This window comes from Balaenoptera physalus, assembly GCF_965194825.1.
Source record: "Balaenoptera physalus genome assembly, chromosome: 12".
NCBI classification, from domain to species: domain Eukaryota; kingdom Metazoa; phylum Chordata; class Mammalia; order Artiodactyla; family Balaenopteridae; genus Balaenoptera; species Balaenoptera physalus.
The window spans coordinates 62,014,338-62,042,328 of NC_138897.1; the positions used below are offsets into that span (position 1 = coordinate 62,014,338).

At 42.5% G+C, this 27,991-nt stretch overlaps 1 protein-coding gene across 22 annotated transcripts in view; it reads right to left on the minus strand.

The window, feature by feature from the left end:
* The window catches only part of DLGAP1 (DLG associated protein 1), an 850,590-nt gene that overhangs the window by 138,282 nt on the left and 684,317 nt on the right, over positions 1–27,991 (minus strand). For all 22 annotated transcript variants that reach the window (XM_082418629.1, XM_082418618.1, XM_082418633.1 and 19 more), the window contains one exon: positions 26,573–26,813. In XM_082418629.1, the coding sequence (XP_082274755.1) occupies positions 26,573–26,813 (241 nt within the window). The remainder of the gene's footprint in view (positions 1–26,572; positions 26,814–27,991) is intronic.

The window sequence follows — 27,991 nt, forward strand, 5'->3', positions numbered from 1 at the left end:
GGGATGAAATCTGTGCGGGCGAGTTGAGCTGGGGATCCTGAGGGGCCGGAGGTTGTAGGGAAGCTGGGTTTGGGTTGGCCAGTTGGGCCAGAGTGGAGAAGCGGCTGATGCAGAGACGGGGTAGGGGATGAGCCCAGGAGTACCTTGGACTTAGTGTGATGGCGAAAAGATTCCTTCTGAATCTGTGTTGGTATATTTCGAGCCCAGAGCAAAAAGTGATCTGTTTCCATAGGATAAATGGAGATAATTCAGCCAGGATCTGACAGACGGATGTAGAGAGGGATAAGGCAATACGAAGTCAAGAATCACAGCAGAGTCGTGGGGTGAGAGAGACAGAGCTCCTACAAGTGACTGTTTCAGATATTCAGTGTGTGCCAAGATGCTGGGGTAACATTGAGATGTACACATTTATTTTATTCTTGATCTATGAGTTTCCTGAGACCGCCTTGAATTGTAAAATAGCGGTGTGTTTTATGTGCTCAACTGTGAGTACTTCCCTGGAGTGGACCCCAGAAGTCAAGACTAGGGGTGTGCAAATTGCCATCTCTTTATGCTTCTTATGGGAGGGCAATTGAAAAGTTCCTGAGAGGCACAGTGGACCCTGAGGGTAGAGCCCAGCAGGGGAAATGGACCTTCTGTCTCACCCAGGAAGCAATAAGTGACTGGGTGAGAAGACAGAGGACAGGGATCCAAGTCCTAGAAAAGAGTGTAAGATGGGAATTTGGTCTTAGAAACAGGCAGGAAAATTACTTAGTAGGACAAAGAGAAGCAAGGGGGTATCGGGTGTTTTAAATTCTGTGAAGGTAGGATCCACCCCGAGGCTGTGAGGGTGTAGAGCTTGGTGGTGCCAGCTGGTCACAAGACCATCTGGAGAAAAGAAGGACTAGGAAGGAGGATGGGGACTCAGGCACATTATGGGAATAGAAACCGCTTAGTCCAGAATCTCTGAACCAGCGTGAAGGCTGTGACTCTGAGTCACCAGAAATAACTGTTCCCGGGGGTGAAAGTCTGGAGCTGTCCCAAAGAGGAATCAGAACTCCCTGTCAGCGGGAGCCTTTGAGTTCTGGGCTCTGAATTTTATCACTTTTCCTTCAAATGCTATTGGGCAGTTGTATGTTTATAGGTTGGAGGAACTGATGAACAGGGCACTTGAGAAATGTTATAAAGGGCAAACGGGGCTGGTAGCGAACCAATCAGAGAAAACGGAGGAGAGAAATTGCCAGAATGGCTTTAAGTGTGAGAGGATGGTGGTCCCCACCTCTGATGAAGAAATGGAAACATGAGGAGGGGTGTGTGTCCAGAGAGCCAGTGGCTGCTTTTCACTTGTCTCCTTTTAGAAGATGAAGGGATGTTTATTTGAAAGTTCACTCGAGGGAATTCCCTGGTGGTCCAGTAGTTAGGACTCTGCACTTTCACTGCCAAGGGCACGGGATCAATCCCTGGTAGGGAACTAAGATCCCACAAGCCGTGGCCAAAAAAAAAAAAAAAAAAAAAAATTTCATTCAATGTGGATAAATTCTGTTTTCTTGAAATATTTTATTTTTTTTAATTTTATTTATTTATTTATTTATTTATTTATTTATTTATTTATTATCTTTATTGGAGTATAATTGTCTGTCCCCTGTGCGCACGTCAGCAGCCGCCAGGGGGAGACGTCACCCAACAGCGCTCCGTGGAGAATCCCCTTGGGGATGAATATGCCCTACATTAGACAAATTCCTCCCCAAAGTCGCCTTCCCATGCTGAGCCACTAATCTTGACGGTTCCCAGAGCAGCCGCAGGCATGGCTCTATCTGGGCAATTATACTACTGGGAACATTAAGACTGCTTTGTAAAAACCATAAGCACCCAGGAGCAGATGCTTTAAAAAATGTGAAAACAAGACTGCAGTGACAGCAGATAGGATGTCGGAAACTGAGTCACCTCACTGCATCTCCTCACATCCTATTCGTGAGGAGGAAGCTGTGCAGAGCCCACGGGAGGGGCTGTGTCCTGGGTACCAGGGACCCCGGGGGGCTGGCATGCTTGTCTTTGCATCGAGACCATTGGTGGGGAGGGGCAATTATTTCCTCAAATCTTCTCAAAACCACTTTGAACTAAAACCTCTGAGAGAACATGGGACTCTGCTCCCCAGCTGTCCCACTGACTGGCCTGTTTGGTCATAGGTATCTTTCCTGGAGGGAAGTATTTTTAATCCGAGCTTTGTCTGTTTGTTCCTGAGCTGATGCCATGGCAACTGGATGGATGCCTGCAATTAGAGTAAGAAAGAACACCTCCTGGATGTATTAGTATTTAACGTCTTTTGGATGTTTTGATATGAGGCTTGTGTCAAGAGAAAAGACATGAATATGTAGGAAAAAAGCAAACAGGGAAAAAGTCAGCATTTATAACACTACATTTTGGGGTTCCAGAATTCAGTAAGAAAGAGAAAAACATGTGGCTCTTTAAGGAATTATTTCTGTAGTTCAGTTGACAAAATGCAGAGCAGGGATAAGTTTAATAGATGGAAATAAGAAATGCAGTTTTTTGTTTTAGAAATTCAGCTTTTTATTACAGAGAAATGCAGATAATTTGGTAGGGTTATTTTACTTTTTTGAGCCAAACAGATTTTGTTGGTGTGATGATTTCAGCAAACCATCTGCGAGGCTATCTGAAAGGAATCTAAAAAAAATGAAGGGGTTATTTCAGTGTTTCTTTTTGGAAAGAAATATTTTAAACTTCTCAGACTACTTCTCAGGAAACTTCGGTGGGGGGTAGGGAATGCAGCTTTGTTGTGCTTTATTCACCTCCTGGTACTGTACTGTGTTGTACTTGTGTAAATATTGCAGCTGGAATGAGTGATCTGTGTTTGCCTCTCAGACGTATCACCCTTCAGTGATCACAGCGTCGTCCTTTCTACGAGGCTGCTCTGCCCGAACCAACAGCAAAGGAGCATTAGGACACAGCTTCCTCTAGGGTCCTGGGCTTAAACACACTTTCTGACTCAAAATGCCATTTCAATAGGGTGACCATATATCTCAGTGTAAATATTACTGGTGCCTTTTTCACTCTCCAAAGGGACCCAGTTTCGGCCATACATTAAATGGCCACCGTACATTTAATACCAGTCCCCGAGCACGTGGGTGGTGAGCAGAGGTGGGCGTTCCATCTTCACACTCAGGTACAGTACTGACGCCTCCATGGGCACGGGCCGCATCTCTTCCCTTCATCACCCCTGCAGAGTTCACACAGCAACAGCTCCAGGGCGAGGACAGATGATGGAAAACATGATAGAAATTCTCTTGCTCAAAGTGCTGGCAGGTATGAGAACCTAAGTGGGCTCTGAAGATGTAAATGTTGATTCTGACCATTGAAGAAAAGGCCCAATGAAGGCAGTATGTGTGACAGCGATTGGTCGAGTGGTGTTGTGAGCTGGACACAGAGAGAAACAGGAGCTGATGGAAGGATGTGATACAGATCAGAGGGCTACTCCCATCAGAGGAGGATGGGAACTTACCAGGGACAAGTAAGCAAGAAACATTGGGAGCAGTGAAGCACTAGAGTCATATAACCTGGCAGAAAAATGCCCCCAATGAGAACTCGATAGTGAGGTATTCTTAAGAATCCAGAGGACGCTGGTACCAATGAGTTTAGGAATTGGGGGAAAAAAGGAATTTTGATATGAAATTTAAGAGAAGACCCGAGTTCAGAAAGAGAGAAATGAGTATCACCAGGCATTACGGATGATGTTGTGGGTTAGCTCTATGGGACTGAAATGGAGAAACAGGTTGCTAAAAGCCTGATGAATTAGTAAGCAGAGATCTAGCATCTGCCTGCTGACCTCTTATATACCCATGTATCTGAATACCCACCCATCTGGATACGGTTTGTATCTTAGGATTTCACGACTCTGCGAGTTCTCTCACTGTAACTATGTGTCAGTCTGAGAAAAGAAAAGGAGAGAGACGGTGAAAGGAGAGAGACGGTGGTATTCAGGCTTCCGTCTCTGGAAGAGCACTTTGTCACTTGCTTTTGATGGAGGCAGAAGAAAAGAGATCCTTATACATGTGTATATATCATTGTGCTTACAATGGTGCATTGTAATCACTGACATCTTTGTCTGTTCTCCTGCGTTGGTTGTTGCATTTCTGGAAGGTGGGATTCCTATCTTCTGTGAAGGCAAGGACTATATCAGTCTGATTGAAAGGGGCCCTTTAGAGCCCTTCGGCCACATTAAAGAGGCACAGAAATAAGGTCCTTAGAAAGAATGGATGCCGGGGCCACCGAGTGCTTAGAGCAGGGGACTCTCACGGAGTGAAGCGCCAGGCCCTCAGCCTCCTTTGAGATTCCGAATGGCATCGTTCAATCTGTGAGAAAATGGCAGAATTACCTTCTATGACTCATTCTTTGTAATTCCTGAGACAGAACACAGATCTGACGTGGTAAAGCAATGCCTTTATTGTCAGAGCTGCGGATTCACCAACTTGAAGATTATACAGGGTCGTCTTGACTCATTTAGCCTGAGAAGTATCGGGGGCGGCTGAGTCGTGGCTGGTCACCCCAGAGCCCAGGATCCCACCTGACTGTCAAGGGCCCTCCCCCTCCAAGGACACCTTCAGGAAGGGCAGAGGGGAAGGGGCCTCTTGGTGACAGGCATCTGGACTTAAATGGCTTTTAATCTTGCTGCCTGCTCTCCAACAAGAATTTACAAGGAAATTTACAAGTTTAAGGAATTTAACCATAAGGGATCTAAAGCTTGGAAATGTGGAAGGAGCAAAAGGATACAAAAGGACTCCAATGAGCTTTCCCAAAGGAAAGAAAAAAAATCTCAAGAGCACACTGGACAGTACTTGCAAAGGAGACCTTTCACCCTGGACCTTTCATCCGGAACTCAGATACGGCATTTTTCCTTTTTTTTGTTTTTTATCAGGTGAAAGGAAGAGAGGAGAGAGGGACCAGGTTTCTTTAAGTGGAGTAATGGGATGCCTTCAACCACTTGGGAAGCTTTTAATATGGTTGAATCCACTCTCCAGAGAGAATGGGATGCAGAAACTGTACAAAGTCTATTTGTTTAATTTATCCAACAAATATCTATTAAGCATTTAGTCTATGCCAGGCACTGGGTATACAATGATGGGAAAACAAATGTAGCACATTTTCTCAAGGTGTTTATAGCAAACGATGGTACATGCTATGAAGGAAATGCAACCCACAAGTAAACTCAAATCCAAATCCTGGCTTAAATAAAATTAGAAAACTGCATTGTACCCTGACATCCATGCCAATCCCCCGACACCTTCCTTCATTCTGGGCTGGTCCATTCAGCCTCCAGCCAGTCACCAAAAAACACCCCTTTAGAAGTCCTTGACTCCAAAGGACGCATTTTAGGAATCATTCCCTGTACGTGGACGAATCAAGAGCTGAATTCAAGTACTGAACCAACTCTTCCGATCTGAGAAGCTCCATTTGGATGTAAGCTGTACCGTTAGCACTTTTGAGCTGGAACTGAATTCCCAATGAGATGCCTGAGGAGTTCAAAGTTACTGTACATGTCAACTTTCTAAAATCCTGTAATAATTCAGGGAGACAGATTACACCAGGGTTTTCAGCCTCTTTTCAGTCTGCAGAGAACATGCATATTTGCACCCAATCCTAGAAAATTCTGCCACTGTAAAAGCAATGCAAAAATTGGGCATTTTGCAAATGGCATTGAAATGAAAAGTGTTGGTTTCCTTGCTAGACTGGGAAGTCCTCCAGGCAAGGATGCTTTCTTATCATGTTGGTGTTCCTGGCCCTGAACTCAGATTTGGCACAGAGAAGTGTTTTCTGGACCAAAGGATCAGACAATACTAGACAGTCCTCTTTTCTCCTCATTTCCACTGCTGCCACGCTTCACTGGTACAGAAATCAGAGGTAGGTGGTACGGGAATAGCAGGGATGCTGTCCTGCCTCTGAGATCCAAGGGACCCTTCCCAGGATCGGCCCGGATCTGGGTTTTTTAGGTAGATCAGCACACAAACTAAAGCTTAAGTCCACTGACAGTGAATCACTGCTATCCCTCTAGCACAGGAGAGGAAGCACAGGTGTTTTAAATAGGGTAGGACAGCCAGCTCGGGGCATGGATGGATCTGTGCTTCTGTGTGCAGTGGGCTCTCTCCACGAATACCCTATGGTCCTTCATTTTACACTAGGAGAGACCACCTCCCCTAAACCAAGACCGTCTCAAACCGTATCTTCCCTGCTCTCACCAAATCCCTGGTTGAGAGAAGGTATATTTAGGAAAGGTGATTTGAAGGGTTTGTGGCTCATTCTTTTTTTGGTAATCCAAAAACTCTCACCGACCTCACCCCCCACCCCCCGCCCATCCCACTGCACCCCTAGCTCACAGGCCCTGCAGGGGGACATGAGACTTTTTTTCCTTTATCAAAAGGGGGCATGGGTTCAAAAGGCTGAAGATTATGGTCTGATGGGTTCACATTGTCTCCATGAGGGTCATGTCTATGGGGAGAGAAGCACGGCTCTCTCTCATAGTCATTCTGCAGATCTTTTAAAAGCATCTGTTATAGATGTCCCTGTTCTAAGAGCTGGGGACACAGTAGTGAATAAGACAGAGAAAGTCGTCTAGAATTAAATGACAAATACCCAAGTAAACACGGAATTTCATGACCCCTAGCAGTAAGTGAAGAAAAAGAAAGCATAGCAAGGGATAGGAGAGCGCCATGGGGCGGGGCAGGTGGTCCTGAGACAGAGCCCAGAGGGACGAGGATCATGGGGTGGGTGGCGGGGGAGGGGTCCAAGCAGAGGCACCAGAGCCTGAGGCAGGAATGAGCTTGCCGAGGTTCAGGAGGTCAGAGCTCCCCATTGCGTGGGTCAAAGTGCCCTGTGAGCAGCTAATAGGTTACAGGTGTCCCAAGAAGGCGGGATGCTCAGGCCGGAGGACAGCCATGATGGGGTAAAGCTGGGATGTGCTGCGGACCAGGGGTAGCCAGAAGGCCGTGTGCCTGGGACAGAAGCAGGCCAAGAGGCAGGAGGGGCCGTATGGCGCAAGGCCTGGGCTGTACGGCCAGTGAGCCCAGCCCCTGCTTGTAAGAGGGTAACACAAAAGGAAGCAAAAGACCAACCAGCGTATCACGTTTTCTTTCAGGAACTGACATCTGATAAGAACCGATAGCTGGGGGTCTGTAAACGCCACAGCCCGATGCCTCCCATAATGACTCCAGTGATCAATTCTTCCATCATAAAAGTGAATCGGATCACATCACTACGAAGTATAAAAAGTGAGTTAGAGAAGAGCCAGGCGAAATGTTTATGTCCAGTTGGTCTATTGGAACGAAAATGAAATGTAAAACAAGAAAAGGAGAAAGGGCCACCCAGGTGAGATAGACCAGAAAAGCGGTTCGTGGAGCCCACGCAATCAGCCGTGTTGACTGGGGCTGAGAGGCAGAACTCAGCCCACCTGGTAGTGATGAGGCGGCTGCAGGATGGGCAGAGGGGCTGAGCGTGGAGAAGGACGTGGAGGTGGACTGCAGGGTCCTCACAGGCTGTGCCTGCGTCCCGGTCAGAGGCCTTTTTGGTGAGTTCACACTGGGTCCAGGGGGGGGAAAAGGAAGGACCGGTTAATGGCTAGAAGTTTTGGGTTTCATTCTGCTCTGTCCTAAAGCCTGAGGTTGCAACCCCAAATGAACATTTACTAAATGGGGGAATCTCAGCGTTCTTACTGCCCTCTTGGTCCCTCTTGAGAAATGCGCTCCCCCTTCCCATCTCCTGATTCTCCTAGTGTGTGGGTGACAGCAGGGTCTGTAGGGGGGCTCAGACGGGGGGCCTCTGAGGCACCGAGCGGGCTGGACTTTGGGGGCAGGGGAAGTAATAGGCGTGGGGCTGGCTCCCTTTTCCTTGGTCTCCGTTTCACATGGAAAAGGGCTTCAATCTCCTGTTTACCCAGGGTTTTCCATGAGAACGTCTTACTCTGGGGCTCTCCTTCGGGAAATATCTGACCACCTTATTCAACCTCAGTTATTAAGAGCTGATAACTGCCCGGGGTGTTATTTCCTTCGAGTAACAACAGGCTGTGATTTTGAGCAGGCCCACTGAAGGGAACTAAAGTTGGGGTGTCCAGTGGCAGGTGGGTCAGGAGCTTGTTGGCAAAGGCTTATCACATCTCAGACTTGCTCTTTCAATAACTGCCTGCCCACTGCAGCTGAAGTCGTAGGGGACTGGAGCAGAGAAAAAGGGCGGGTAAAAGAGGCGATGATAATTTTAGTTAAAATGCTCAAGTTGCCACCCTTTGCAGCTTGCAGAACTACACGTTTGTGTAGCAAAGATAGAAGAAACTCTGTCTCAACAGGACCAGTCCTCTTACCATCAGCTCCCCAGTTTGAAAGCCAAACATAAGATAGTGAAGTGGTCCTATTGCTTTTCTTTTCTTTCCGGAATGATCCTTCAGATGTGCTCAGATAGATGGGGGTGGGATGGATAAAGAGAGGGCTGGGGCGGGGAAGGTACAGGGAATATTTCTGAAAAATCAATTATCGGCATTTAGAGCTGCCAGTATCGTCAATGAATCCTCATAAAACAGTGCCTTGGTGCCAAATCCGACACTGGCTATTGGGAAATCTGTACACACAAGGCAGAACCTGAACCACCACCAAATACAATCAGGGTGAATTCTGAATCGAGGTAATTCAGCCAGTTCTCCCTCTCCCAGCTTTTTCCCACCATCCACCGCTTTATCAGCGGAGTTTGGCACAGCTGCAACTGATTGAACTTCAATCACCTTTCCCAGAATATTTACTAGGCACTGAAACTGACAACAGCTGATATTAACCGTGTGTGAGAGAAGATTAGGAGGAAGGAGAAATAAGGATGAGGACGGGTAAATCCAAGATGGATGGGGTTGGGGGCCTGTGGACACGTAAGTTCAGACAGTCGAGGCTTATGCAGTAATTGGAAAGATTTATCAAGTTGGGGGAGGCTTTAGCTGAAAAGGTGAGACGAGTCAATTTTCCAGTAGCTTGTTAGGAGTTAGAAGTATGAGGATGTGCAAATTGCCTTTGGGGATAAAATGAAGGCATATGGTATGGGGTAGAAGCATGCTCTGTGGAGGGAGAATTGAGCAGCGAATTGATCATTATGTTTTTGCTCACATTTCTATTCTCAGAACTCAGAGTTTGCTTTTAGTCTTTCACTTGATCATAACCTTCAGTACATAAATATTTGGTGGTTCTTCCTCTGATACGCAGCATGACACGTGCAATATACAAACAGCGGCCTGTGAAACAGAGCACGCAGGAAGCCTGGCATCCTGCAGATGTTTAGTGGGCAACCACAGGTCCACATTTGCTCCAGGCACATTCCCAGGAAGTGCCCAGGAAGCAGAATTGATCAATATGCCTATTTCATTAAGGCTTCAGTTATTTGCTTGTGCCTTTTCGTCAGACTATTTGGAAAGAGAGAAAACGAACATATGGGGCATCCAAAAATAAAAGGTTTTGACGATGATTTACCATTCTGAGCTACATAGAAAAACATAGGCAAGCAGGCGGGGACACTATGAAGGTTCTGCCCTATTCTGAATCGTCCAAGTGCTTCTGGAGGTGTGTTAACATCAGAAATAGCTCCTTAAGAAAGAACTTTATCTGAGGACCACAAGTTTCTTAATCTCCCCCTGCTCTTTTTAAAAAAAAATCCGTAATTTTGATTCAGAGCCAGTTTGAGGGGAGAGAAGTGTGGGTGTCTTGTTCTGTAATGTAATCCTATTAAGTCTTTCTTTGGAAGCAAAACAAAACCATGTGTGATTTTCTAAGATGGTTTAGGGCTTCCCTATTATGTAATTGAAACCCGGAGGAGTGTATTTGGAATGGACTGTCACAAACGACACACAGGTTCAAAGAGTCCATTGGTTTTCAAACAGAACCAGAGGCTGTAAATAGGTGGATGGAGGTACAAGCCCAGAAGGAAGGCTGCAAATGAACACATACAGTTATCATTAAAGTTCATGGCAAACCTGTAAAGCACAGGCAGGAAGTAAGCTTCGGCCCACTCATCATCTGGTTAAAATTCTCCTGTTTCACGTGTTCAGCTCGAATGCTATATAGATCTACTACCAGGTTGAAAGGTATGAATTAATGTATACAGATTTTAAAATTCAGTAGATAACACAGCAGAGTTATCTCTTTCACTCCCTAGACGAAGGCTTCACAATGCTTCTGATGTAATTAACGTGTTCTACACAATAATGATTGGGAATCGCCAGCCCACAGTATTAATAGTTTTGTCCAAAGCTGTGTGACCATGTGAACGAAGGGAACTCAACTGCTTGTTTCTGGGCCTCATTCGTGCCGTGTTCCCTCAAACAGAGTTCCAGGAGAACATAGGTGAGAAGAGAGAGAATTGGTTAGCATGGCAATATTCACCTTTCCTAAAGTTTCCCCTTGAGTTGTTGGAATGGGTGAGAAAAGGCCAAGTGCTTTTGAGTTCTCTCTGGAAAAGAATAATGAAAAGAGGAGGTGTAGACAAAGGAAAAGGTTTGGGGAAGGAAAAGGCAGATGCTGTGATGAATGCCACCCATGAGCCCAGGGATGTTCATTTCCAGAGCCAGCGCTGTGCCGGGGGTCACAGGAATCCCCAAAAGCACTGGCCTTTGTTTTGTGGCTTTGACACTTCTCATGAAGCAAGAGTTCTTAATCCGTTTTTGGTGTAAATTTGTCAACATCACTTTCTTTCTTAATGAATAAGGATGATGAATATCTTCCGGGACTCTGCACAGTTCCATCCAGCACTTCACTGTTTCTACTTTCTAAAGAGTTCTCGCCTTTCTAAAAACAGAAAGAGGTGGCCTCCTCTGCTGTGTGAGATCGTGGTGGTGGCAGAAACCTTTTCTCTCCCCATAATTGCTTGGGGAGCTTTTCTGGCTGGAACACAGGTGAAAGCTGACAGCGTGCCTCTGAGCGTTTAGCTCTGTCAGCATAAGAACTACAAAGGCATGGATTTATGTTTCCAAAGACCCCTTAAGCTGGTTTTATGTAGCTTTATGCCTTTGTCCTAAACGCCCTTCTCTTCAAAAACCACCTGCAACTGCTGTTTGCAGATGAACTGCCTCTGACATCTGAAGGCAAAAAAGAAAACCTGCAAAATCTACAGAAAGCTCACTTGCTACCCCTATGAGAGGTGGGGAAGACAAAGCAAAGGATCCTTAAAAAATTTAATTTAGGGTTTAATTTAATTTTAAAATTTAATTGAGTGTTCCAAATGGAGCCCTAACCCTGAAATGTTAGCTATTTCTGTTTTAAAAATAAAATTCATTTTCTGTATTATGAAAGTAAAACATGCCCACTACAGAATATTTGGAAAATAAAGTATAAAGAAAAACCCAGGGCTTCCCTGGTGGCGCAGTGGTTAAGAATCCCTGCCCATGCAGGGAACACGGGTTCGAGCCCTGGTACGGGAAGATCCCACATGCCGCGGAGCAACTAAGCCCGTGCGCCACAACTACTGAGCTGCGCTCTAGAGCCCGCGAGCCAAAACGACTGAAGCCCGCCCACCTAGAGCTGGTGCTCCGCAACAAGAGAAGCCACGGCAATGAGAAGCCCGCGCACCGCAACGAATATAGCCCCTACTCGCCGCAACTAGAGGAAGCCTATGCGCATCAGCGAAGACCCAACGCAGCCAAAAATAAATAAATAAATTTATATATATAAAAAAAGAAAAACCCAAACCATCTTTGGCTCCAGTAGCAAAGGTAATCACTGTTTAACATTCTAGTGCATTTATTTCCTCCCAGTTTTTTTTTTTTCCCTGGGTGCAATTTCTTAACATAGTTCTGCACTATGTATGCAGGTTTCTGTGTACACAACGCATATACAAACACACAATTTTGGACAGTGCTTCAATGTACTGTAGATTTCTAGCTTGATATAATATCAGAAGTTCTTCCCCTAAATATTATCATAAGCTATTTCTAAATATAATTTTTATGCTTGGCATAATAGTTCATTGAAGTGAATGTTCCATAATTTACCTAACGTTTCCCTACCGGTAGACAAATGTTCACCACCAACAAAGGGGGTTCAAATCTTTCACCATCATAAATAATGCTGTGGTGAACATCTTTATAAAATTTTCTCTGTGTCGGATTGTTTCTGCAGAACAGTTTCATTGAAGGGAAGTAGAGGTCAAAAATAATGAACATTCAAAAAGTTTTTAGAGATTTCAACACACCGCTTGGGTTGTATCTTATGGCTTGGATGGTTGCAAAGAGTGGGAGTTTTGCTGTTTCTTGGTTTTTAATGGAGATTCAAAATAAGGAAGAAATTCCATGTTCCTAGCACTTTTAGGGTTTATCAGTATTTTTTCTGGCCTTTCATGGTACTTTAGTACTTTGGGGGCTGAATAATATGATGCATTTTAAGAGAAAGCTAGAAAAAAAAGAATCAATGTTGATACAAATCTTTTATAGATTTTCTCATAGTTTAAAATTTATTCCAGAGATGGGATCAGCCGTCCATGAAGTCCCCCTTACTCAGCTATTCATCGGTTAAAGAGAGATTTGAGGCCAGCTCAGGACTGAGGCTAATAATATTAGTATAATTTTTAAATTTACAGATAAGAGAGGGAAGAGGTAGGGGTGTAACCTCCATAGGGCTTTGGCTAGAACAAGGTGGGGAAAGAACGTAAAGTAGAAACTAACAGCCTAAGAATAAACAGAAGCCTTTATTTGCAGAAGTTAACATTTACCAGTCTCCTTGAATCTCACTATTTTACCCATTTTGGGAAGTCCTTTCCCCAAATAAAAAATGATTGAAACTTTGTTTCTCAAGATGGTGTGTGAGAGACATGTGACCATCCCACTCTTTCTAAAATGAAGTGGTTTATTTTCAGGTGCATGAGAAAAAAGTAAAGAACTTTCTGCTTCTGTATAGATGTCGGAGTCATCCTAGAAACTTAGAGAATTCAGTGAAGTAGAAAATTTCCTGAGGAAATCTTACATTTGCACCTATCAATCAACTATCACCAAATATTCATGGGGCAAATCTTGTATGTGAGAACTGTAGCTCTGTGTTTTGAAGGCTAATTGTTGAACAGCTGCAAAGTGATAAATTAAGTGGTATTTAAACTTTTTAACCTATAGTTTGGGTCACAAGGTACTAACAGAGATCTTATACCATATAAGACTAGTAGAGACCTCAAGACTGCCGAAGGCCCAAGTTAAAAGCTTGCATTCTTTTGATTTAAGCAATTAAGAAAGTACTAAGGACTTGTGGAACGTGGTTTTCTTTTTTTCTGATAGACAGCTATTTATGTTTTAGGTAACTAATTCTGATTTTATTATTTAAAATTTTTTTATTTTGAACTTTATTAGTTACAAAAGAAGAAAAATTTTAATTGAAGTATAATTGACTTACAAGATTATATTAGTTTCAGGTGTACAACATAGTGATTTGATATTTTTATATATTACAAAATGATCATCACCATAAGTCTAGTTACCAACTGTCACCATATAAAGTTACTACAATATTATTGACTATATTTCCTATGTTGTACATTACATACTGTGACTTATTTTATAACTGGAAGTTTGTGCCTCAATCTCCCTCACTTATTTCACTCATCCCCTCACTCCACTTCCCTTTGGCAGCCATCTGTTTGTTCTCTGTATCTGGGAGTCTTTTTCTGTTTGTTAATTTGCTTTCTAGATTCCACATATAAGTGAAATCATACAGTATTTGTATTTCTCTGTCTGACATTTCACTAAGCATAATACCCTCTAGATCCATCCTTGTTGTTGCAAATGGCAAGATTTCATTCTTTTTTATGGCTGAGTACTATTCCATTACGTGTGTGTACAGCACATCTCCTTTATCTATTTATCTGTTGACGGACACTTAGTGTGCTTCCATATTTTGGCTACTGTAAATAGTGCTGCGATGAACATAGGTGTGTATATATCTTTTTGTTTTTGTTTGTTTTTTTAAAATTTATTTATTTTATTTTTGTTCATTTTTGGCTGTGTTGGGTCTTTGTTGCTGCGCAGGGCTTTCTCTAGTTGTGATGAGCAGGAGCTACTCTTCATTGTGGTGTGCAGGCTTCTCATTGCGGTGGCTTCTCTTGTTGCAGAGCATGGGCTCTAGGTGTGCAGGCTTCAGTAGTTGTGGCATGTGGGCTCAGTAGTTGTGACTCACAGGATCCAGAGCACAGGCTCAGTAGTTGTGGTGCATGGGCTTAGTTGCTCTGCGACATGTGGGATCTTCCTGGACCAGGGCTCGAACCTGTGTCCCCTGCATTGGCAGGCAGATTCTTAACCACTGCACCACCAGGGGAGTCCCAGCATATATCTTTTTGAATTAGTGTTTTTATTTTCCTTGGAAAAATACCCAGAAATGGAATTGCTGGATCATATGGTAGTTATATTTTTAATTTTTTGACGATACTCCATACTGTTTTCCATAGTGGCTGTATCAGGTAACTAATTTTTAAATGAAAAGAGAATTTCTTTTTTCGTTAAGTTACTTTATTTTATTTTATTTTTTTGGCTGTGCTACATGGTTTGTGGGATCTTAGTTCCCCAAAAAGGGATTGAACCTGGGCCCTCGGCAGTGAGAGCACGGAGACCTAACCACTGGACCACCAGGGAATTCCGGAAAGAAAGCTTCTTTAAACATTCTTTTTATTTAATGGGGTACAGTAAATGTGCTGTCAATAAAACTGGAAAAGATATTGATGTAGCTGCCATCTGAATTGAGCAAACACATGGCAATTCCAAAGGCTAGATAAACAGAGAATGTCTGGTGTTTGCACTACTTTTTAAGACGTTGTGCTTTATTAAAATGCCACTGTGACAGAATGTGCCACTAAAGTCATCCTAGATGGTTTGAAGGACAATGGATACTGCTGTCCTTGAGCATTCTTTGTCTTCACCTTTTTCTCAATCAAGATTGTTGAGTGTTTGCTTTGAGTAGTTGAGTATTTTTAAAGAGTGTACAGTTTATCCCATAGGTTGCAGAATGGTGAGAAAAAGTATTCGGACAAGACTGGGAAGGGGGATATTGGACTCTGACAGTGATACGAGGCACTGAGCACAGGGTGCAGCGTGAAACGTAATTTTGGGTGGTCGCCCCTGTGTGAAAGTTGGGTCACGTTTGGTGGGGCATCTCTGTGTGTGGAAAGAATTGTTTTGACGTTTGACAGGCAGAAGTCGTATAATAGAGATTTAAAAAAGATAGTGCCAGCCCACCTGTGTCCTCTTCGAAGGAAACCCTGCTCAAACCACGCATTGAAGAAGTCGTGGCTCCTGGGTCACTGGAGTCCCAGAAGGATGGGAGAAGGAGGGTGGGGATGAAAAAGTGGTCATCGAAATAATGGCTAAAAATTTCCCAGACTTGGCAATGTGGCAAAAAAATATGGGTAAATACAGTAGACTTTCTCTAGCCTCCGATATTTTGTACATTATATTTGACGTTTGAAGCAAAAAGTATAACGTTGTGTGATGTGGCTCTCAATGTATGTGGAGAAAATATTTAAGATAATTATATTATAAATGAGAGAAGGCAAAGGGACTTGTAGGGAGGTTCGGTTTCTATACTTGATTCAAAGTGGTAAAATGTGGCCAAGAGTAGATCTTTGTCATGATGGTATGGTTCTGTATCTCGAGGGCAGTGGTAGTTGCAAGAATCTGCGCTTGTGATATCTACCCCTATACATTGTGCCAAAGTCAATTTCCTGGTTTTGATATTGTATTGTTATCTATGATGTAACCATTGGGGGAGACTGAGTGAGGGGTATAAGCGACTTCTGTACCATCTTTGTAATTTCCTGTAAATACATAATTATTTCTAAACAAAAAGTTAAAAATAAAAGATGATGGAAAGAAGTTCCTTGAAAATGATAAAAGCCAACATTTCATATCTCGTCATAATTCTCTGGCCGTCATCAACATTTTGGAAGAGAATAAGGTATTTTAGAGGCAAAGCAGTGGATGACATGGACTCACTGATTTTCTTAAATTATATAATTTAATTGTGGGGGAAAGTATGTAATGGGATAAGGATATCAGATGAAAAAGAAGTTCAAGTTTGGATTTTAAGAGGCAAAGGATGGTAATCCTACTCAGAAATTCAGAGTGAGCTTCTGATTTCATCAGATCTGATATTCCTTGTCAGGGATATACCTGTAAAGTATAAAACTGGTTCAGCAAAGTTAATTTTAATAATATTATATATCCCCTTGAAACCATAAAACTGAAAAAATATTGTAGGGGTAAACACTAATTAAATTTTGACAGTTTGTTGTATTTTTTAGAGATAATTTAGACTAGTTATTTTCTTCTGCAAGTTAAATTAGAAGTTATGAGTATTCTCAGCAATACTGATAATTAATAGAAAAGCGTAAAAAAGAGCCGCAACATGGATACAACTAGAGATTATCATACTAAGTGAAATAAGTCAGAAAGAGAAAGACAAATACCATATGATATCACTTATATGTGGAATCTAAAATATGACACAAATGAACTTATCTATGAAACAGAAACAGACTCACAGACATAGAGAACAGACTTGCGGTTGCCAAGGGTGGGGGAGGGGAAAGGATGGAGTGGGAGTTTGGGGTTGGTAGAAGCGAACTATTACATAAAGAATGGGTAAACAACAAGGTCCTACTGCATAGCACAGGGAACTATATTCAATATCCTGTGATAAACCATCATGGAAAAGAATATGAAAAAGAATGTGTACGTGTGTACAACTGAGTCACTTTGCTGTACTGCAGAAATTAACACAACATTGTACATCAACTATACTTCAGTTAAAAAAATGGCAATAAAAAGAAAAGGGTGAAAAAGAAAAAGTTATCTTGTATGCTGGTGGAATTTACATGTCAGTAGGACACCAGCAGATGGCAGAGAAAACTTTCAGTGTTAATAGTGACATGATCATTGCTTTCTCATTACGATAAATATAAGACTATTTCTTATATAGTTGCTAATATAGTAAAATCATGGTGCTATTCATCTTGGTCTTCTCTCTTTTTTAAGTAAGGACACTTGGCAGCAGTAAAGGGTTACCCTGAATGCTTGACAGAAAGTCAATGGCAAGAGGAACAGAGAGAAATATAAAACCTTGGCTGTTGGATTTACTAGCTGGAGCTGTGTAGGGTTGTCCAAGTGCCAGCATTAATCACACATATGGTTTTCAGTTGCTATTATTTTACTATATTTGTTAAAGTTCAATACGAATTGGATCAGACAACGTTGGACTTAGTGAAGGCTTTTAAAAATGTCCACTTATTCCATTACAAAACAGTGTCTACGGAGGTATCGGACATATAAAAAAGTGAATTTTTAGGTTCTGTGTTGTCATGTCATTAATTTTTTTGAGAAATTTCCCATATTCACATGAAAGAAGTCTGACTTTCTAATTTGTGTTTTCTGATTGACCTTGGTAACTGGGTTGTGAATGCTCAACCCAGCCAAGAGACCAGCCAGATCAAGATTAAATTATCGTAGTATTTTTTTACTTAATGCAAGGTAGAGACCTCTGATGATTTCATCAGCCACAACACAGACTTTACCACCTGCTTACTTTACACGTGAGTTGGTACAAATTCTTTTTTCCATTCAGTGCTGTCTGAGCACTATAACTAGATCAAGGGTTGGATATTTGATCTTTTAAATCCACCTTCATCTCAAAATGACGAAGTGTAATATGAAAATTTAAACCCAAAGAGTATTTTCTTCTTTGAGGCTTTTTCTTTATTCATTGTCATTTCTCTTTCTTTTTAACATCTTTAATTTCACTTTAAACAGATATTCCAGGGTTAGACAAACCAGCATGAAAAACCACGTCACTAATATGTGATCAAAACAGTTTCTTTTAAAGAGGGATTTTCAGAAATTTTAATGGCAAACACAGGTTTCAAACATGGCAGGAACTAAATGAATATTTGTGGGAAGAAAAATGAAAGAAAAGAGTTCCTGAGCCTCTCATTCTGTAGACAGATTTGTAATAAATTAGTTCAGGGTATACTATACTTTACTAAGCATTTATTGATGAGTAAAGAGAACTTACGAGTCTGCTCTGTCACTTACTAGCTTGGTCCAGCTGTTTAAACTCGCTAAGCCTTAATATTTTTTCCTGCGTGATGAAAACGATGATATCATATCCCATACATGTCACAGAGTATTTGTGAGGATTACACAAGATAATCTATGCAACTGGTTCATAATGCTTGTCAAGGTGTACGTGCTCCAGGATTAGCCATTATCTCTGTTATTAAACTAAGCGAGATTGAGAGATTAAAATGAAAGCCAAGGTAGAGGCATTCTGATGTGTAATTTACATAGTGCTTCCTTATTAATGATCTCATTTGAACCTCACAACAACCCTAAAGGCCGGAAGACCCTGGGGCCCCATCACTATTGGCCCTGTGACAACCCCTCCGATGGGCAAAGGCAGATTTGAGTGCTGTCTACGGTGCATGATACCTCCAGGCTTGGCGCTTTGGTCCTGAGAGGCAATTTTTTTTTTTTTTAACGTTTTTATTGGAGTATAATTGCTTTACAATGGTGTGTTAGTTTCTGCTTTATAACAAAGTGAATCAGTTATACGAGAGGCAATTTTTTAAAAAAATTATTTTATTGAACTGTAGTTGATTTAACAATGTGTTAATTTCTGCTGTACAGCAAAGTGATTCATATATATATATATTCTTTTCCATTATGGTTTATTACAGGATATTGAATATAGTTCCCTGTGCTCTGCAGTAGGACCTTGTTGTTTATCCATTCCATATACAATAGTTTGCATCTGCTAATCCCAAACTCCCAATCCATCCTTCCCCCGACCCCCTCTGGCCCCCTTGGCAACCACAAGACTGTTCTCTATGTCTGTGAGTCTGTTTCTGTTTCTTATATAAGTTCATTTGTGTCATATTTTAGATTCCACGTATAAGTGATATCATATGGTATTTGTCTTTCTCGGTCTGACTTATGTCGCTTAGTATGATAATCTCTAACTCATTCCATGTTGCTGCAAATGGCATTATTTCATTCTTTATTATGGCTGAGTAGTGTTCCATTGTGTGTGTGTGTGTGTGTGTGTGTGTGTGTATGTGTGTATATATATATATATATATATATATATATATATATATATATATACTACGTCTTTTTTATCCATTCGTCTGTCTATGGACATTTAGGCTGTTTCTATGTCTTGGCTATTGTAAACAGTGCTGCTATGAACATAGGGGTACATGCACCTTTTTTAATTATAGTTTTGTCTGGGTATATGCCCAGCGGTGGGATTGCAGGATCATATGGCAACTCTGTTTTCAGTTTTTTGAGGAACCTCCATACTGTTCTCCATAGTGGCTACACCAATTTACATTCCCCACCAACAGTGTCAGAGGGTTCCCTTCTCTCCACACCCCCGAGAGGTGATTTATATGCAGCAAAACCCTGGAGGAGATGAAAGCAGAAGACACTCTTCAGACCCTCTGTCTTCCTCAGTGTCGACAGGACTTTTGCATTTTATGACTTCATAATATTTCTACTTAGAGTGCAGAAGAATGTCACCTTGAGGGTCCCAAAGAAGAAACGTTATAACCAAAATTCTTCCAAAAGTCATCACTGTCAGTTTTCTCAGATGTAAAAAACAGAGCAGTTGCCTCACAAGAGGCATAAGTTGTACTACAAATCTTGCCTTTTTTTTTTTTTTTTTTTTTGGTCTAGGCCTTATAAGATGGGAGGAAGTGGAAATCTCCAGTTCTACTTGGATGTTTGGAGAAATTCAAGGAAGGGAGCTTCACAAGCAGAGGGAAAAGGACCAGTCCAGGCAAGATCTGAAATTTATTACTTGTTCTTATCTTGAATAGAAAAGAAAGGCTCTTCGTTTAAAAAAATTGCTGACCACTGTGTGTCCTTTGGACTTCTGAACTTTTCCCTCATTGCTTTATAAAAACAACCTGTTAATTAACTTTGCGCCTGTTAGAAAGAAGTGAGCTTCCTCTGAACTCTTAGGATTCTCCATGAATTTGTAGAGCTGGGGCTCAAACAAGCAAAGGGCTAAGGCTCACCTGGGGTTTTATTCTGACTTTGCCTCCAGCTAGAAGCCCACCACTTTGGGCCTTGGTTTTCCTACCTTAAAAGGGGTTCTGTGGATTAGATCAGGGGTGGCAGCCTCTTTCGGTAAAGGGCCAGAGCGTAAACATTTTTGGCTTTCTGGACCATACGGTCTCTGGAGCAACTACTTAGCCACAGACAATGTGTCAACAAATGGATGTGATTCTGTTCCCATAAATTTTTTTTACAAAAATAGGCAGCAGGTTAGATTTGGCTCATAGGCTGTAGTTTCAGACCCCTGGATTGGATGATGTAGAAGTTTCTATTGCTAATATTTTATGATTCAACTTGTTTTAACAGCAACGCTATTTCCCTGGGAAAGTCACCTTGATTATCCAGACTTTTAAATGATTTATTTTTTATTTATTTACTTTTGGCTGCATTGGGTCTTAGCTGAGACACGTGGACTTCTCTCTAGTTGTGGTGTGAGGGCTCAGTAGTTGTGGCATGTGGGCTTTGTTGCCCCGCAGCATGTGGGATCTTAGTTCCCTGAGCAGGGATCGAACCCACGTCCCCTGCATTGGAAGGTGGATTCTTTACCACTGGACCACCAGGGAAGTCCCCAAACAGTTGTTGAGTATGGAGTTGGTGAGGTACTTAAGTATTTTTTTTTTTTGCTAATTACTGCAGCATTATTCACAATAGCCAAGATATGGAAACAACATAAGTGTTCATGGAGGGATGGATGGATGAAGATGTGGTATATAGATACACAATGGAACATTATTCAGCCACAAAAAGGAGGAAACCCTGCCATTTGTGACAACGTGGGTGGACCTTGAGGGCATTATGTTAAGTGAAATAAGTCAGAGAAAGAGAAATACTGCATAATCTCACTTACATGTGGAATCTAAAAAAGCTGCACTCTTAGAAACGGAGAGTAGAGTGGTGGTTACTAGGGGCGGGAGGGTGGAGGAAAGGGGAAGACAGTGGTCAAAAGAACAAACTTCCATTTAGAAGATGAATAAGTTCTGGAGATCGAATGCACAGAACCGTGATTATAGTCAACAATACTGTATTACATTCAAAGTTGCTGAGAGACTAGGTCTTAAATGTTCTCACCACAGAAAAGAGGTGGTAATTATGTGCTGTGATGGAGGTGTTAGCTAACACTGTGGTGCTAATCATATGAATGTATCCGATCAACTCATTCTACACCTTAAACGTACACAGTGTGGTATCTTTGTCCAGTTTTAGCATCAGGGTGATGGTGACCTCATAGAATGAGCTTGGGGGGGGGTTCCTTCCTCTGCAATTTTCTGGAATAGTTTCAGAAGGATAGATGTTAACTCCTCTGTAAATGTTTGATAGAATTCGCCTGTGAATCCCTCCGGTCCTGGACTTTTGTTTGTTGGGAGTTTTAAAATCACAGTTACTTGAACTTAGACAATGTAGTATGTCAATTACATCGGAGTAAAACAAGTATTTTTCTGCATCTTCTCTTACCTTTTTTTCCTCCATTATTGAATGCCTAGCATGTGTGTTATAAATGTAAATTACTACCTTAATGTTATTCTGCTTAAGATCTTGTGTGCTTAGGGTTTGTTGCTGTTGCTGGGTGTGGGGGGGGAAGCGGGCTGTATGGGATCGGAGTGTAGGGTGCTGGAAGGCAGGTTTGGTGTGGTCTTCTAGATGGGATGGCTGCCTGCATGTGAGGACCCAAACCTGTGAGAGCTCCTGGGACATCAGCCCCGACCTCAGGTGCTCAAAAAGGGAACTGCGTTTGTATCTGGAGCTGGGAAAGTGTGTGAGGTTAAGATTATGGAAGAGCGTGTCTCTGTTTAAAGGACAATGCCATCTCTCTTGTTAGAAAAATCAAACTGGAAAAACATGCTGTGATCACCGCGGCCCCAAGCCGCACTCAAGAGGGCAAAGCGTGTTGGCTCCCTGCTGGAGGGCCCTGGCTCCTCGCCAGGGTGACGCTCTGTCCTGGGCCCTCGCTGCCCTTCCTGGGGGCTCCATCAAGAACAGGAGACCGGTTCAACCCCATCCATTTCTAAGAGCTTCCGCTAATAAAAGAAATATAGCACACAGGCCAAACTTGAGCAACAGTGTGGCATATACTTACTCTTTATAAATATTATATTATTGCTACATAAAGCTTCCTTCAAAAACTTGTAATTTCAAAGGGAAAACTTAAAAGACCAGAGAAGCATATATCATGATAGTCTGCCTATTTCTGTCAAAGAGTATTATTTTAATTCAAATATTATATTGGCTTTTAAAATCATGACAAGCAATATGTGCTTATTGAAAAAAATCTCCCTCTGTCCATACCCACTGACCCTCCTGCCTACTACTTGCTGGGTAACAACTACAAACGATGTATTTTGTCTCTTCTGACCACGTGTGCGTCTGTGTATCTGTATGAGTAGATCCACTGACGATGATACACTATTTTTGCTTATTCAGGCCCCTGGTGTCACCATATTGTAGTCTGTCTAGCTGCAATGTGGTAATGCTTTTGATAGATCTTGGATGCTTAGCGTAGGAAGTAAAAAGAAACCTCATCCTTAAATGCATACAATTGCATTTGTATATTCCACAAGGAGGCCAGTCGAATCCAGTACTCTGAAGTGGAGGTCTGGGTCTGTTTCTAACACCAAGTTCTACTTTCACCTAAAATAGTCAGACGATTGAGGTAAGGGTGCTTGTTTTCCCACAGTCATAGGGCTAACTGCCCTCTTAAAATTTTTACTTTCCTACAGTAGCGCTAATCCTCACCAAATAGTCCCAGGTGCGATGATTATATAAAAACCTGTTGAATCTATTAGATGGAGAGATTATCTGCGTGCTTGAAGCAGATGATAAGCTGAGATAACATAGGACTGTATCATAGTTAGATAAACTGAAAAGTCAATAAACCAAAAGAAGCATAACTATAAATCACTCCCTAACTCAGCTCCTAGTTGGCCCCTGAGGCTCCATTAATCCTTGATCATTTTACTCGGGGCTCCTTAGGGCCATTTAGAGCCAAGCCCATCTTCCTGATTCTCCCACGTGGCAGTAGACACTGTTGTGGACCTTTGTCGGTGGTGTCATTTTGCTCAGATGAACAATGGACAAGGCTGGAGGAGAAAAGCTTAATAGTCTATTTTGTTGAAAATCTGAACCATTCAAAATGGGCTGACACAAAAATCAAAGACTCAGAATGCGGACTGTCATGGGGAGAGAAGGTATAGCTATTAACTGCATTTGACAAAAACGAAGCATTGTTTTTCAGGCAAAGGGAAGTTTAGGACAAATGGAATCTGTTGTAAATGTCCCAAGAATAATGAGCAAAGGAGAAATCTACGTCATGTCCCAACGCGGATGTAAATCTGACCTGTGTACATGGGGAAATGGTTAAAATTAGAGCAAAGTCAGTTCCTGATTAACACAGATGAGCGCACGCTTTCAAAAATTAGTAGGTCCTATGAGAAAGTAGATTTTCTATGGAAGGAAACCAGCAGAAGAAAATATGATGGTACTGACATCACGTGACAGAGAAAGGGAAAATTGTGTGTGTGTGTGTGTGTGAGAGAGAGAGAGAGAGAAAGAAGAGGGGTAAGGAGGAAACCCAGGAATTATGAGAGCAGTAGAATGAAGGGCACAGAATCTTATTATATCCTAAAGTGACTTTTTAAAAAGAACCAATTCATGGCATAGAGAAATTGTGAAAAGTGATATTAGAATTCTAAAGGCCTTACTTAGAATCTACTGTAATATTTAGCCCTTAAATAGTTTGCTTACTTTTCCCTGACTGTAAAAATGATATATCATAATGTTGACTTGGATGATGAAGGGCGAAGTCACTGGCTGTCCTGTACAAAACTCTGATATTTTATGCTTCACCATTCCCTGTGATATCTTCCTGCCCCTAAACCCCTGCAGCTGCAGCCAAGCCTGGAGCCTTCCCATCTAGAAGGCTGCAGGTGGACGGGGTCCAGGACTTAGGACAAGGCATGTGGAGCCCAAGATGGAGCAGTTGCTGTCATCTCCGTGATGTTTTCATTTATTTCTTTTATTATTTGGCTGTTCTCCCACATAGGGCCTCTGGCTAAAACCCCTCCAATTTAATTTACATTCTATTTTATTTTATTTTATTGGCTGTGTTGGGTCTTCATTGCTTCATGTGGGCTTTCTCTAGTTGTGGCGAACGGGGGCTACTCTTCGTTGCGGTGCATGGGCTTCTCATTGCAGTGGCTTCTCTTGTTGCAGAGCATGGGCTCTAGGCACGCGGGCTTCAGTAGTTGTGGCACGCAGGCTCAGTAGTTGTGGCTTGAGGGCTCTAGAACGCAGGCTCAGTAGTTGTGGCACACGGGCTTAGCTGCTCTGCAGCATGTGGGATCTTCCCTGACCAGGGATGGAACCTGTGTCCCCTGCATTGGCAGGCAGATTCTTAACCACTGTGCCACCAGGGAAGTCCCTTAATTTACATTCTAAATGGAACAGCACAGGACGCCCTCCTAGGCCTTGCTCACTTCCTTCTCTGATAGGCTTGTCAGATTTAGCAAACACTACAGACACTACAGATAATTCTGTCGTATAAGTAGGTCCCATGCAATATTTGGGATATACTTACACTACAGAAGTATTCACTATTGATCTGCAATTCCGATGTAACTGGCAACCTGGATTTTATCTGGATTTTTATTGTTTGAACTCTGGAAACCCCCAGAGCAGCTGGGAAGGGTCTTAGGAAGGTCAGAATAGGGTATTTGGGGTGAAGAGCACAGTACAAAGAGTAAGTAAATTGTCTCTTAAAGGACGAAACACAAACGCCTCTTAGTTGATCTGAAAACAGCCATTCTGGAGTCCTTGTCACTTTACCCACAACACTGCTCCCTGCAGGGGCGGTGGAGGTGGAGGTGAACCAGTAGCCCTTTTCCTTCCCTCGGCCCTTCTGGGCAAGGATCTGCATTTTGCATGTTTAAGGAGTAACTGCAGCACAGAAGAGTAGCTGGCGGGTGACGAGGCCGCTATACAGAGAACGGACCAGACACGGAAGAGGGCTGGGGGGGGAGTTGGAGGTAGGGGCAGGGAAACAAGGAAACACCAAAGACGCAGTGAGGAGCTAGAGGCACAGGCAGACCTTCAAGCCACACTTAGTGCACAAATGTAAACACACATAAGTATGCCCATGAATGAATTAAAAAATGTGTTCATTTCCTGAATCAACCTTATTTAACTTATTAATCTTGTCTGGGCTGTTCTTGCGAAATTTCCTAGTGAGCAAGAATGCACAGCCCCCATCTCTGGTGGGAGACAGCCAGCCAGGGGCAGAGCTGCTGGGCTCTGGTGGGGCTGCTGAGCCAGGGTAACGTCTAGAAGCATCTTTCCCCTAATCCTGAGATCCCAATTTGCATTGGTCCAGAAGGAATGCCTATTGTTTCACCTCTAATGGTTATTTGCAAATTCTATCTCAACCCTGTCTTTCTAGTTAGTAGGATTTTAATTCAGGTTTGAGAACCTATTAATTCTCAAGCCTGCAAAAGTTCTAGGCTGAATGATAATTACACTTGAGGCACCTAGAACAAAAACTGAAGGATACAATAGTCTAGCACAGACTCTTCCTTCTAATTAATTCATCATTATTTATCTTGACTCTTGGTTTGATGATCTTTTTGTAGAATTAGTCTTTATTGGAGTAATGCTGAATTCCATCAAAGTTAAGACTAGTTAACTATGGAGGAGATTTTCTTCTTGGACCCAAATGTTATTAAAGAAGCACCCCAAAACCCAAAAAACACACGTACACTGTCACACACAATCTATGGCTATGTTCCAATGTAGGTCCAGTGTCATGGAAACCAGTTAAGCTCTGCTGTGCCTCTCTGACTAAAATCAGATCAAAAGACAGTGTAGCAGCATAAACCTAAATTCAGTTTAGAGGGAAAAGGAGGTTCCGTATGCATATAGTCAGGAGGTTTTAAAATGATGAAATAAATCTGCCTTCTGTTATAAGGAAAGAAAACTCATAAACTGTGCAATCAATATTACTGCATCATCCATTTCTAATTTTGTCGCAGTGGTTCTTCAGGTCTTTTGGGAGAGTCATTTTGTGGATATCTTGGAATTTAAAAAGCTTTCCAACTCTGTGATGCTCAACAATCAGGTTGTCTGATTCCTGGAGGGGTCACACCCCTAAAAGTCGGGGCCTGATGATGGAGAGGAGGAGTTGGGTGGGATGAGTGTGCTGGTCCTAGGATGTTGTGTGGGCGTTTGGGGACGATCTTCCCCCTGTGCCATCCCTCTTGGTCCCACAGTTGCAGTCTCCTCTGTTGGTACCAGAGATGGAGATGGAGGAAGAAGGGGGTGCGTGGATGTGGCCGGAGGCTGGGGATAGAGGCGGGCAGGGGAGCAGAGGCGCTGCCTCCCGGGGTGTGGGTGGGGTTTGGTGACGGGTGACCGTGTGATAACAGCGAGGGGACCACGTGCAGTGTCTGGGGGCAGTCGTGCCGCCCCCCGGGCGCGGGGCCAGCTCTGCCCACTCACCCGTGCTGCTCTGGATGGTCCTCACGGTGGTGGTGGTGCGCGGCGGGGAGGAAGACCTCAGCGACACGCACTCGTCGTCCTGCGAGCAGCCCTTCTCGATGGCGCGCACGTAGCTGTGGCTCCGCATGCGGAAGCAGCTGGGCATCGGCAGGTCCAGGGCCTCCACCGCCTGTGACTCCAGCTCGCTGAACACCGACTCGCACACCGACTCGAACTGCCCGTTCACCTCCATCTCGCTCACCTGCGGGCGAGACGGGACCGTAACACCGCGCTGCTCCGGGGGAGAAGCCGCCTCGCCCTCGGAGCGTCTCCAAAGTGCATCCCCCAGAAGAGCTCCCCGTCCGATTGCAGTAAACTCCAGCGCATTTTATTTCCTCTACCTGACAGACTATAGTAGAATGGTATCTAGTTTATGATCCCAAATAGTCAATTAAATTCTAAAGAAAAAGAACTTTGTTTTTCACTTCTTTTTGTTTTAGTTAAATACCTTTAATTCCTTACAGAATCCTTTTAAACTGTATTTTTTTAAAAAATTAATTAATTAATTAAAAAAAAAAAAAAAAAAAAAAAGAACTTTGTTTTTAGAATGCAAGGAAGCGTGGTGTAGGGAAATCTTACATCAGGGCACGCCAAGGTGCTAATTCTTCCTTATTTATCATTGCAAACCTAGGGGCCAATTTTATAGGCCTACGGTCAGATTTCGTATATTTCAATGAGGCTGTAATTTTAGCACAAACGTTTTAGAAACTAGTATTTTTATTGTGCCTTTGGAAGTGACTAGTTCGTCAAATAATTTGCATCGACTGAAACTTAATTTAGTGCAAAGTATAAAAACAGGCCTTATATTTTCTGACAAGATACCCACATCATGCACAAAAATTGACCAAACCCAGATGTCAAAATCTTGAAAGGCACTATTGAGATTTTCAAACTATCTACATACTATTTAAAGAAGGTTTCATTCTTCTCTGTAAAAGCTGATATGGTCCACAAATTGTTTATAAATGTGTTTTAATATTCTTCCAAATGAGGTCTTCCCTTTTCGAAGAATCAGTTTTTATTATTATATTCCTCTGTACATAATTTACATTGGATTTGAGCACCACCTTAAAAAAAAAAAAAAAGCCAGAGCAGGTGCTTCTGTCAATTTCTCACTTTGCAGCTGATTTGATAGAGGTGTGGCAGCATTCTTCAAAGTTCTGCTACCTTCTAGAACTTCGTATGTCAAATTTCCTTAATATCAAATTCATGAGTAATTGAAAATTTAACAGATTAAACTATAATTAAGCTTAGAGCATATACTGAAAATGATGGCAATTTTTGCCTGTCTTCATTTTGTGTTATATGAAGATGCAGTCCAATAATGGCTAATTTCTTTAAACTTCAATTACCTTAAAGCATATCAAGTGGAAAAGAGAC